Genomic DNA, 12,919 nt, shown 5'->3' with positions numbered 1-12,919 from the left:
CATGGCTGCCCCGGAAAGCGGAGCCTCAGCTCGTCTCTCACGGAAACAGTCGTTTGTGGTGGACTGAAGCAGCAGGGCCGTAGACACGACTTTGGAGGCCCTAAGCAACGGTAGCTCCTGAAATGAGACCAAAATTCTAATTTTATTTTATTTTAAAAGTCATGTACTTAATATTATTAATATCTGGCTAAATTGAAAGCTACAATAAGTATAAAAACTATTATATTTACATCATTAGCAGCCCTGTTGGGTCACCATGTATTTACAGTAGCTCACAATGAAGAAACTAACCAAACGTTATGTTGTAACGTAACATGTGTACATGGTAAACTTAGGCATAATATTATATTGAAATTGCATTTATTTTTCTCAAGATATTTCCGGTTGTTCATAATGTTTTGTAAAAGGATAATACATGTAAAGCAATAGGGGAAATTTGGAGTTCTTGTTTGTAGGTTATTATGCTGTTAGTATGCTGTTACTGATCTGGCCCACTTGAGATCAGATTGCACTGTATGTGGCCTCTGAACTAAAACAAGTTTGACACCCCGGCAAAAACATAAGGAAGTGTCCTTCTGGCTGCTGTTCTTTTGTGGCCTCTAAAGCAAAATAAAAATTGATTGTTTTTAAAGTCAAATTCCTTATATGTGTAAATGTACTTGCTTCTTGCACCAGGTCAAATAAATAAAACAAGGTGACCTACAGTGGGTTCCCTTTTAATTTCCACCCCGGCCCTTCCAAAGGTCTGTGCACGCCACGGGTTCTTGGTTCTATAGTTCCTGGAACTATGCAGTGGAAATGTGCCTTTATTGTCTTTCATTCATCACTCTGCTTGTTCTGCAGTGATGCCAGCAATGCAACATTTTGGTGACAGAAGTAGCACACTGGAGCTTTAATCATTGTGAGGACTACAGCAGAGTAAAGGTGATATTTGGTGAAACAAGCAACTCGGCCCCTGATTGATCATTTTGAGCAATGACTGAAGGTACTGGTGATAATACAATGTTATTAACACTGTGCCCTGTCACGCCGCGTGTCATGCAGAGAGTTTTTTAGTGCAGTGATGCTGCTCCTCATGACGGAGGTTGGACTTTGCTGGTCTTTCCCTGTCGTGACGTCACCGCCGCTGCTGTTGTGAACCAGCACACGGGGCATCTTCAAGTCTCCGCATCCATTAACAAGCTAGCTGCCTTACACCAGCCATGGTCCGTTACCTTCGCAGTAGCCGCCACCGCCTCGAATGAGCTGTCAGACGGGGAGCATGGGGACGAACTGTGAGCGCTAACTGCGACCACTCTGGCGCAACGAAGCGACGTAAGAGCGAACGAGAGAGGGTGGATATACAACGGTCAACGTTAGCAAACATGCTAGTTAGCTTGTTTACAGGACCACCGGAGCCGCCGTTGCCACTGCTGCTGCGGTCACTTTACGAGTTTAGCTTCTTAACAACTAATCCTCTCAAACGAGCAGTCATTCTCCATTTATTACCATATGGGTCTTTATTATGACACACACTAAAACACACAAGAAATAACCAAAGAGTAGCTGCTGTTATTGACCATTAGGTAGCATAGGATAGCGTCATCCGTGACACTTGAAGACGCGAGGTGTGGCTAACGTTTCAGTTATTCTTCACACGTTTCTTTACAGTCAGTTGGAATGTTTTTAATCATGCGGAGGCCCAGTCGTATGGTATGACTGTGTGAATCAGAAAATAAATAAATAGTGTTTTTAAATCAATTCTCTGGTGTTTCAGTGAGGGTCTTGCGCCGCTGATGCCAGGTGCAGGCTGCGGCTGAGAGCACTCAGGATGAGTGGGGCTGCAGAGCACACAGACATCCTGTCAGTGGCAGACGTGGTCAGGGACAGATGGAAAGTGGTGAGTGGTCATTTCACCAAATCACAGAGAGTCAAAAATTAGGATCGCACGTTCTTCTTGACAACGAGTCATCTTCTTCACACCAGGCGAGGAAGATCGGTGGTGGCGGGTTTGGGGAGATTTACGAGGTCCTGGATCAGCTGAGCCAGGCCACTGTTGCCTTGAAGGTGGAGTCAGCGCAGCAACCCAAGCAGGTGCTGAAGATGGAGGTAGCTGTGCTCAAGAAGCTGCAGGGTGAGTGATGCTGTCATCCTGCCATTGAAAAATCACAGAAACTCCTGCAATGTGTTGGCACAGATATGGACACAGTTCATCAGTGTAGTTAGTAAATGATCCCAAGGCTATTCAGCATGATATCAATAGATACAACTCTTTATCAACGTGCTCTTGATAGTTTTGCTGATAGTTGGGCTGATTTTTGCTATTTTACTAAATCCTTTGTTTTGGCATTGGCTGATTGCCTTGACATTAGTCAATTTTGTTCTTAGTAACCTGACAAATGCTGCATTTCATCTAAAAGTTCATGTGACAATGTAACTGCACTGCAGTGTAGATACAAAATGCAGATTTGCAACACAGTGTGTTCAATAATATCTGTGTATTTATGTCTGTAATTTTTCTGTCCCATATGTTTTTTCAAACAAGGCTGCTGTGCTGCAAGACAAATTTCACTTATGTTCTGACAATAAAGTATTATCATATAGTAAATGTTTACGTTAAACACATTTGTGTATTGTTTGTAGTTTTTCAGCACTGATATTTAATCAGGTTAACTGGCATATATCAACCATGAGCTGCCCTGATTCCTAATGTTTTATGTCAGATTCTGCCTTAGAAATACCCGTATTGGTTGACTCCTAGTCTGAAACGGGATCAGCTTGGAATTCCCCTCTAAAAATGAATTAAAAAAGTTTTGATTATTTGCTAAAAGTAATAAGAAATGTAAGGTGTTTTTTTTCTATTAAAGTACTGTAGAAACCCTGCATTAAACACCTGCATTATCTGCTATGCACTAGCTTCCATGTTATTTGTCCTTATGGGTTCTTTATGTAATTTCAGAGCTAATGTTTATGGAGCAAATTAGAGATTGTTTATCAACACTGAAATTTATACCATCAACTGAGCTATGACATTTGCACACAGATATTTTATCTTTAATGCACAGAAATTTACAAACTGTGTATTGCGGCTTTATTTCCTGTGTCATCCATAAACCTTATTACCTGGACAGGCAAAGACCACGTGTGTCGCTTCGTGGGCTGTGGCAGGAACGATCGCTTCAACTATGTGGTGATGGAACTCCAGGTAGGAAATCTTTTATAAACTAGAGATTGCTGGTTAAGTATTTGATTCGATTCTGACACCACAGCATTTTGTGTCGCGGATATGACATGTTACAATGGTTTCATGTCTTAAGGGGAGGAATTTGGCAGATCTGCGCAGAACCATGACCCGTGGCACCTTCACTGTCTCTACAACTCTGAGACTTGGCAAGCAGATATTAGAAGCAATTGAGAGCATCCATTCTGTTGGCTTCCTGCACCGTGACATTAAACCAGTAAGTTGAACTCAATCCCTTTTATGGTTGATACGTTTTCTGTTGTTGCGATTTTTCCAACATAACTATAACTTTCCTATATAGCACGGTTCATCATGTGACTGTCAGTTAACTGTTTAATCTTAACATGTTTCTGTTTATATCTGTGCAGTCTAATTTTGCAATGGGAAGACTAGCCAGTACCTGCAGATGCTGTTACATGCTTGATTTTGGTTTGGCCCGTCAATTTACCAACTCTAACCAGGAAGTCCGTCCAGTAAGTACTCTGTGCCAGCATCTTGAAAGCATTGCTTAGTTAATTATAACCTGTGTAAATGTGTAAATTTGTAAATTACAACCTGTGTAAATTACTTCATGTCTAAAAAAGCAGTTTAAAAATGTGTCCACTGTGGAGGACAAAGTCTTTGTCTAACTCCAAAGTGTAAAAAACTACTTTACATCCTGTTTCCTTTGATGCAGTGTGTATCGATATAGTACATTGCAGTGCTCTTACTTGATGGTCTCTATAAACCTTTTGTAAAGTAAACACAGTGTATTATTGTGTATTTTACTCACTCTCTTTCTTTCTTTCAGCCTCGTCCTGTGGCAGGATTCAGGGGAACTGTGCGGTATGCTTCAATCAATGCTCATAAGAATAAGGTGACCAGAGACACATAATAACAGCAGTCTAGTTTGTTCAAGTCACTTATAATTTACTTGCTTCCTCACCTTTCTGTGTCTGACTTTGCAGGAAATGGGTCGTCACGATGACCTCTGGTCCCTCTTCTACATGCTGGTTGAGTTTACGGTCGGGCAACTTCCCTGGAGGAAAATTAAAGACAAAGTGTGTGTCTTTATGATTACTTGTAGTTTTTGTTAGTTCTGTGTGTGTGTGTTGACTGAAAGTCTTACTATTCCACTTCTCCCCAGGAACAAGTTGGAAATCTTAAAGACACATATGACCATCGGCTCATGCTGAAGCATCTTCCTTCTGAGTTCAGTGGTTTCCTGGATCATATCTTGACCTTGGACTACTTCACTAAACCTGATTATCAGGTTGGTAATCTTTTGTTTATTATGTTGTTATCTCCGCCTTTATAGATTTTTTTTCTCCCCTGCTGTCAAACGCTGATGTCCGTGTGTTCTTTTTGTCTGTGACAGCTCTTGATGTCAGTGTTTGAGAATGCTATGAAGAGCCACAGCGTGCTGGAGAATGACCCTTATGACTGGGAGAAATGTGATTCAGAAGATGTGCTGACAATCACTGCCACAGCCACCACTGCTCAGCAGCTCACCCGCCTCACACCAGCGTACTTGGGGTGCTTACATTTATCCATTTAGATTTTAAAGTGCTTTAGGCTTGTTGTTGCTATTTAACTTGTGCTATGTAAACTGTCATTGTATGCTTTTAGACATGTGTTCAGACATATACTGTATCTGCAGCTTTTTTTCTTTTGAAAATTCGAAGTACGCATAGTCAGATATCACAGAAAAATCACTGCTCTAAATTGTGATCTGGAACTGGCATCACGACCTTCTTTCTCCTCCACAGCATGGCCAATGCTTCAGTGCTGCCGGGCGAGCTGCAGCGGGAGAACACTGAGGATGTCCTGCAAGGGGAGCGCCTCAGTGATGCTGACAACTGCCCCCCCATCCCCACGCCGACCACCCCAGGTGGAGATGTATGGGAAGAGATGGACCGCAACCGCAACCATAAACAAGCTCAGCAGATAACCAGGAAGGTCAGGGCAACTGTAAATGTTCCTAACTACTGCTGTGGTATTTTTTTCTATAAATGTGTGCACATAAACGACACCCTGTGCTATAGGTAAATTAAAACATAAATCTAAATTCTAGTCTACATTTTTCTTCTGCTGGAAAAGACATCATAACATTTTGACCTTGAATAGAATCTTACATGGTGCTCATCTATTCTCACCCACAGTCTTCCTGAAACCTTAGCACATTTAAAGGAATGAATGTTTGGGGATACCAGTTACAATATATAGCCATTTTCTGTGCATTTTCTTCAGGTGGTGAGTGAGGATGAACACAGTCAGAACCAGGGGAACCAGAGTCCCAACACAGGCTCCATGCAGAGTTCTCCTAGGCGGGTCAGATCTGAAACCATGTTCTTGGATCGGGCGGCACCGCTGCTCCGGAGGATAAGACACAGTCAGAGCTTAGCGTTCGAAAAGAGGCTCGCACCCGAACCCAAGCCCACCATTGAACGCTTCCTCGAGGCTTAGTTAGTACAACAAATTACAAGAAATAAAATTGAATTTAAAAACAAGAAAAGCAGGCAGAACTGTTTGGTAACGTTTTATGATTTCTTGTTTCAGTCTGGGCAAACAGCGTCCAGTCCTTTCGCAAGTCGGAGAGAAATCCATCACTGAGAGGTTAAAGGGACAGCCGACGCCATCTTGCAATGAGGACCACTCTGGCACAGCAACCCCTGATCCTGAAGAGGGTGCAGTGAACAGTGGCTATGTGGCTGTAAACCTCAGTCCTGTGCCCCAAGAGGGAGACTCGCAGGAGTGGGTGATGCTGGAGCTGGAGCAAGGGAGCGGTTCTGGAGGAAGCAAACCTACAGCAGAAGCCGTACAGGAGGACAAGCTGGCCATCCACATACCCACAGAAACTGATAACCACTCCTCTCAGCCACATGAGGGCCATTCCTCTGCAGTACCAAGCAGCCCTGTGCTTTCTCAGATGGCTATGCCTGGCACATGGTTACTGGGCCACAGGAGGCTACCAGGCATGCTGGGACAAATGCCCTCTGTCATCATGGGAAGACCCCAGATAGACCAGGTAGGAGTGACCAAGTGTTTTGTTGTAACTGAGAACAAGTGAAAGTACATATTTAGTTGCATACTATTTCAATGATAAATCTGAAGGTGAAAATGTTTATAATTAATAATGATTAATATTAAGAAGCGCTAACAAATAAATCTTGAGAACATCACTTGTGTAATGACTTTTGAGTAAAAACATGTACAGAAAATGTAATAGACATTATTCATGCAATACTTGAGTTTCACTAGTTGTCGCAGTTGACCAGACCAAAACAAATGCCATCATGGCGGCCAACGTCATTAAACTTATGCACCATGCTTAGATAGACCTGTTACTATCCGTGTTTTGTTCAAGCAGAGCTCCTGAAATCTCATGGACTCTTGGAGTTAAAAAGACATGAATGTGAGGGAGAATAGTCTTTATGTGTATTTAATAGGGTGTTCGGAGTTGTCTTCTGCTGCTGTGTTGTGTATTCAGAGATGGTTTTCTGCGTACCTTGGTTGTCACCAGTGGTTATTTGAGTTACTGTTGCCTTTCTGTGTCCTCCGAGGCATGTCTTTGTCCAGAAAACAGCCTTCTCAGTGGATATCTCTTCATTGTAAACCCTAGAGATAGTGATGTGTGAAAATTACAGTGGCATGGGACGGCACGGCACCAACAATCGTGCCATGTTCAAAGTCACTTTAATCACCTTTCTATGCCACTTTGATTCTTGGTTTGAACTCCAGCAGGTGTTGGTGTTAAAGAAGTAGTTGAACAGGTTTTCCTGAAGAATTGGCAGATGAGTGTGTTTTCATAGGTAATATTTGTTTTCTGTCATCTTGTGAGGAACAATGTCGCATGTTGGACCTTAAGGTCACATGTGTTTAATGAGTTTTAAAAAGTAAAGGAAATTATTATCATTCACTTGTTATCTTTATTGTTTCAAAAACATCTTTCAAGCTCGCAATTTCCTCACCAGTGTTTACATCATGTTTTATATACGATTCTCAGACGTCCAGCTGTGGACCACAGTCACCTGTACAAGAGCGGAGTGATGCGATTCCAATGGAGGCTCCATGTAGTAAATCTGACAGACTCTCGGAAGAAATCATAAAGGACGGAGGGAGGTCGGAGTTAGCTTCGGTGCCATGTCCAGCCAAAGGCCCCACAGCTCACCTGACCAATGACAGAGACCCAGAGAGTGACTCTGGTCTGCCTGATCGCTCCTCAGAGCCCAATCAGCAACCCCAAGCTGACACTGTGGGAGGCGCTGTGGAGAGCACTGTCACGGTTTCCTCCTCTCCACCCCCAGCTGTGCTGAGGAGGAGAGACTCTTCCTCATCTCCAAAACTGAGCCGAATCCCAGTACGAGACGCCACTGCTCCCCCGGACCTCAACATGGAGAGGCGTCACCGCTGGAGCAGTCCGGTCCCCGGCTCCCCCACCCACTCGCCTTCTCCATCTCTGTCCTGCGACAACTTGCCCTGCACTCTGCCTAGAGACAAACTGTCCTCCGAGCGAGGCTCCAGGTCTGACTGTGTAGGAGAAGACCCCCTCTCTTTGTCCTCCTCATCAGGTAGCAAAAGTAAGATTCCACGTCCTGTGAGTGCCACGTTTATACCCGAGCAACTCACAAGCAGGTTTCTGCCTCGGCCGCCCCCTGGAAAACCGCCCATCCGCCCATGTGTGGACAGTAGGTATGAGCTCTGCACAGTCATGGTGTTTTTTGAACGGGACTTAGTGAAAGAAATGTTTGTCAGTTTCTGTTAGTTGATGAATGATTGATGTATTAATTCTTCAGATTTCAAGTGAGACTAAAATGGTTGCCAGCTGTAGTTTGTGGTGGCAACGTCGAGTGCTGTTTAATTCCACAGGCAGTGTCACTAACATGACAGTCACTGTGATTCGAGTTGTTTAATTTCATTTTGTGTGACTTTAACAGTAGTGGACAGCAGAATTAATTTTATTTGAAGCAGGAGGATTTTAGATTAGCAGTCACTTAATGAAGCTCTGACAGAAGCTCAGAAGCTGAACACTTACCACGGAGGCTGATAAATGCAGAAATTAAATTACAATCCCTTATACTTGCAGCATACAATTTGCAGATTGTAAAAGTAAAGAAACGCAATCAAATAAATAGTAAAGATTACAGATAGAACTTTATTAATGTTTTGAAGAATATTCTTTTTCAAGATTCAAGATTTGTAGAACGAGGAGGATGAGACATTTTACTGCCTTGTCATCACAATGTCTCTGTGTCCTCTCTTCTCCAGGCGGCGACGGTTACGAGTGCGTGCCAGCAGCACCAGTGACGCAGACTTCCTGGCCAGTCTGACCCAGCTGATGCAAGACCGCAGCGGGATGCTTTTCAGCCCCCCTCCCCGCCCCCGCAGCTCCTCCTCCTCCCTGCAGCGCTCACTAAGCTCCTCCCCCTCCCGCCAGGAACTGCGTGAAGGCGTCACACTACCGGGGCGCAGCCGCTCTCCCTCTAGCTTGTCCGGGTCCCCTCCTCGGCACGCTCACCCACAAGACGGGTCTGGTCCGGGTCCGGGTCAGTGGAGCCACAGCTCCAGAGGAAGACACCTGATCCATGAAGGTAAAGGTTCTGGTACTCGATGACTGCGTTTGACTCAGAAAAAGACTGACGCGAGAGGCTGCCTCACATCCAGCCACTGATAGCATGTGTAAATACAGTATTTACTTGAGGGAATGTACTTGTACTGTATGTAATGTAAAATGTATGATAAATTGTATTTATTTATTTATTCATCTATTGGACATGGCTCTCACAATATTTGAAGACGTCGCTTGATCAACTGCAGTTGAAACAAAAAAAGGTGAAGAAAACCTGCGGGGGGGAAAAACAGAAGATTGCCAACTCTTACCTCTCATCTCATTCTTTCCTCAAAGACTCTACGTACTGTATATGAGACCAAAAACATGTCGAATACTTGAGGGATGTAAAAAAAAAAAAAAAATTATCTGCTAATTGTAGATAATGTATTATTAGGATTATGACGTACACTAACAGAAACCATGCACTCACTGTAAGAAGACTAATAGTAAATAAGACCACAAACAAAATACCAAGATAAGGGCACTTCACTCCTTTAAAACCGCTCATTTCTACTATATAACCAACAAATTCATAATTTTGGCAAATCACAGTGTTGTAGTGCGCGTTTACTTTGCTAGACTATATTTGCCATGCGAACGACATCAGCATATTAGAATGTAAATGTACAGTAAGTGCACTCATACTTCAGTATTGTATTGTAAGTGCATGAGTATCATTGCAAATGTTTATTTTTCTGTTTGGTTTTTTTTACAATCGGTTAAAACATCTGCGTTTTTATTCAACTGCTTCTGATCAAAATACACCATATTATATGCTGTAGACACAACAAAGTGCATTTTTATTTCCCAGGAAAAGGACAAGAGACAAAAGCAGATTAAAGAGGGAACCTTTTCATCATGACTTGTTGTTGTTGCATTTTATTTAAAAGAAATTGTACATTTGAATAAATGCTAGATCACAATGTAAGGGTTAGTTCACCTAAAACTGCCATTACCTAACTTTCTCACAGGTTTGGTTTCGTTAACCATGTCTGAGATTTCTGCCACAACCCAAACACAACTGAGTGGAATTTGGTTTGTGGCATTCACGGCAACAGAAAGTGACATTAGCAGTTTCCTTGTTACTCTGGATAGACCATATGCATCTCTGTGTTCCCTCTAGTTAAAATAGAAAATAGCGCCATGTGTGGCTGCCCTGTCGGATCAGATAAATCATAAAAAATGGTCCACAACAAAAAACACTGACAAAGCAGCTACAGGTAGACTGGGAGAGTGATTCTGTTGTCTTAGACTTGTGAATTAATTTAGTGAATCCAAACTGGGATAAGCCCCAACAAACTAAAAATTAAATTAAGAAGATAAAAATAATTTTAGAATTATGAGTGTTTATTAAAATGGCACCGAGATGTATTACTTATGAGTAATCTAGTATGGAAAGATACAGGTAGGTTGTTTTTCCTGATCACTTTAAAGACTTATCATTTACGATTATTCAGATTCACAGAGTCAAAATCAGAGGGTCCAAGAGGCAAGATACAATTTTTATTTACAATTCATAGTAACATACAGAGTACAAGTAATTTGACCTGAAAAAAAGCCATATTTTCTGCCCAACTGCTATACCAGAACAGTAGTTCATAAAAAGCAAAGAAATTAATGCAGGATATGTGCTTAAATTGTGAATGGACCATACAAATGGTTGTGACCTGAGGTGAGGAGCCAACAGCACGCCAGTGTTGGTGTTAGTTGAAGTAAAACGCGAGCGATGACCTGCAGGTTTGGTGTCATTCGAGGCTTAAAAAAGAGCAGACTGTCTGGGGTCATCCGGTAACACACTGATGGAATCCTCTGCCTTTCCACACAGCATACAGAGCATTGTGTACTCCTGTACAATACAGTGCAGACTTATTAAAAGATTGACTATCCCTGAATAATGTTAGATTAAGTTCTGTAACAGGTTTTTGTGTTCCTCAAATTAGAATCTGCAGTAGATAAAGCCTACAGCATTACTCACCTGATATTCATCGACAACAGAGAATGTATATTCATGTCTGGCGATGACGTGGTCACAGTTTTTACAAACATCTGGAAGGAAAAATTACAATTATTATCATTATCATTATCTTTACTTCTGATCTTGTGTGGCTTGTTTTATAATTTCTTTCCCAGGTGGAACATGCCATGTCTCCCCCCTGTTGGAAAGTGGGGTTACTGACAATGACCACTACTGTGGAAACATATTGTGCTATTGCCAGAACACACATTAAAGAAGGGCACATTGCCATAGAAACACTTCCAAATCAAGAAATGCGGATGCTGTTATAGCTGCAGAAGGGGAACCAACTATATGTTAAAGTACTGCAAAGTCATTATAGTCCTTATTGGTGTATTGGTCAGGCGTCCAAATACTTTTGATTGTTTGGGTTAAAACTTAATCAATTGGGGAGACTCGTAGTTGACTTCAAATGTTTTTGTTTAGAAAGCTGTGATGTGTAACTCCCTCGCTGGGGCCAAAAAGAAGAGAGCCTCACGGTCGTATGTGATGATCTCCTCTCCGTCCTCGTCCGCTGTGGCTTTGTTACTGATCAGTACAAAGTCCCTCTGATGGCAGCTGGCACAGCACAGGTAGTTCATCAGGTAGGAACCATTCTCCAGACAGGTGTTCCCCTGAGCAAGGAATCAATCTCATTTTTAGTTTGAAGCAAAAATAACACAAACACCCATCGGTATAGCACAACACAGTTCAACAATACTTCAAATAAGGGCCTCCAAAGTGATACAGCTACACATAAAACAGTTTCATCATTAACTGATGATGGTAAGATTTTTTATTTTTTTTATTTTCATTCAATGTTTAAAACATTGAATGAAAATAAATACAGTGAAAAAAGCTATAATTTCCAGAAAACAGGACAATTAACAAGCAGGTAATAAACCACAAGTAAAATCAGATTTCAGTCATTATGAGGACATAATCAAATTATAGTGTGTTATTGTGGACCTATGATGACCTTTAATATTAACTTTAAAGGCCACTGTTGACCTTTGTACCTTTGATGATTATCATAGCACAATAGCAGGTCTATATGTTAGGTATAATGTTAGACAGAATTTTGCTGGTGTAACTTTCTTGAATAAAAAAACAAAGTGCTAGATACTGGAGTGTGTCTCTTACTCCATGGAACCGTTACTCAAGAGGTAGACTAATTCATTGGTATGGTTGATGAATCAGGCTGATTATTTGTATTTAAAATCACATAAGACAGACTGAAAGAGGTATTACATAAGTGCTGCTGTTTAATGTTTAATCCAAGCACGTTTTCTGAATCGTTTTAATATTATTACATTTATATTTTATCAGAACCCTAACCCCTGGCCATCTGCCAAAGAAAACCCTGTATTGTTCAACCTCTAATTATTGTGTCATAATCAGACGATGCTCTGTCACATGAAAATAAGATCAATAAACTCATGAACAACTTATGAACATCATAACTCTTACAATAATTTATTTTGATTGGTGGCTATGAATAGTCATTGCCTTTTTTCTCTCCTCACCACACCCTTCCTGCTACTACAGTAATGGGAGTAAGACAGTGCTTTATCTTCTTTAAGGCAAAAATGCATGCGATATATGAACAACTCTGACAGTAAACCATGCACACTTGCAGAGCTATCATATTAACGTTTTAAAGATATTTAAAATTTAGAGAAGGGGGGAGGAGAGTATGCATACACCAAAATACACTACAAGTCACTATAAACTTCACACCAGATTTAAAAAATAAAATAAAATCTAAAATTACGACATTCTAAAGGTTTTTATTCTAAGCATTGGAGGAAGTTAAATAACTAGCATCACGGAAAATGAACGTTAGTAGCTCCCGATTTTTACGAGTAAGATTATCGTTCACGACAAACGGTATGTTCCTCAGTGAACAGCACTCACCCGGTCCGGATACTCTTTATGTACACAGCCATTACACATTTTTAAATTTAAACCTTTTATCTAAATCAGTTAACGATTAAAAAAACGACAACGAGCAACGCGCTATGTTTTTTAAGCTTAAAAACTCCACTTCCGCATTTTCAGACAGTCCCTGCAGCGTATTAGATCGGCAAAACATAGTAACGGGAACAGAGCGGCG

General features: G+C 41.5%; 2 protein-coding genes across 2 annotated transcripts; one reads left to right on the top strand and one right to left on the bottom strand.

The window, feature by feature from the left end:
• Positions 1-1,114: 1,114 nt before the first annotated feature.
• Positions 1,115-9,672, top strand: ttbk2b (tau tubulin kinase 2b). Its single transcript, XM_044049156.1, has 15 exons — positions 1,115-1,314; positions 1,757-1,879; positions 1,966-2,113; positions 3,111-3,184; positions 3,297-3,437; positions 3,589-3,693; positions 4,011-4,076; positions 4,168-4,260; positions 4,347-4,472; positions 4,578-4,735; positions 4,969-5,158; positions 5,450-5,664; positions 5,759-6,227; positions 7,206-7,891; positions 8,468-9,672. The coding sequence occupies exons 2-15, from the start codon at positions 1,811-1,813 to the stop codon at positions 8,811-8,813; spliced, it is 2,886 nt and encodes a 961-aa protein (XP_043905091.1). The 5' UTR covers positions 1,115-1,314; positions 1,757-1,810; the 3' UTR covers positions 8,814-9,672.
• A 619-nt stretch (positions 9,673-10,291) lies between these two features.
• Positions 10,292-12,897, bottom strand: churc1 (churchill domain containing 1). The gene is made up of 4 exons (XM_044049158.1): positions 12,721-12,897; positions 11,303-11,438; positions 10,786-10,856; positions 10,292-10,656 (listed from the first exon to the last, which is right to left on the bottom strand). Exons 1-4 carry the CDS (start codon positions 12,757-12,759, stop codon positions 10,567-10,569), a joined length of 336 nt encoding a protein of 111 aa, XP_043905093.1. The 5' UTR covers positions 12,760-12,897; the 3' UTR covers positions 10,292-10,566.
• Positions 12,898-12,919: the final 22 nt, after the last annotated feature.

The sequence above is a fragment of the Solea senegalensis genome, linkage group LG17 (assembly GCF_019176455.1).
Source record: "Solea senegalensis isolate Sse05_10M linkage group LG17, IFAPA_SoseM_1, whole genome shotgun sequence".
NCBI classification, from domain to species: Eukaryota; Metazoa; Chordata; class Actinopteri; order Pleuronectiformes; family Soleidae; genus Solea; species Solea senegalensis.
Note: the sequence above shows the minus strand (reverse complement) of the source record. Positions and strands in the feature narration are given on the sequence as shown.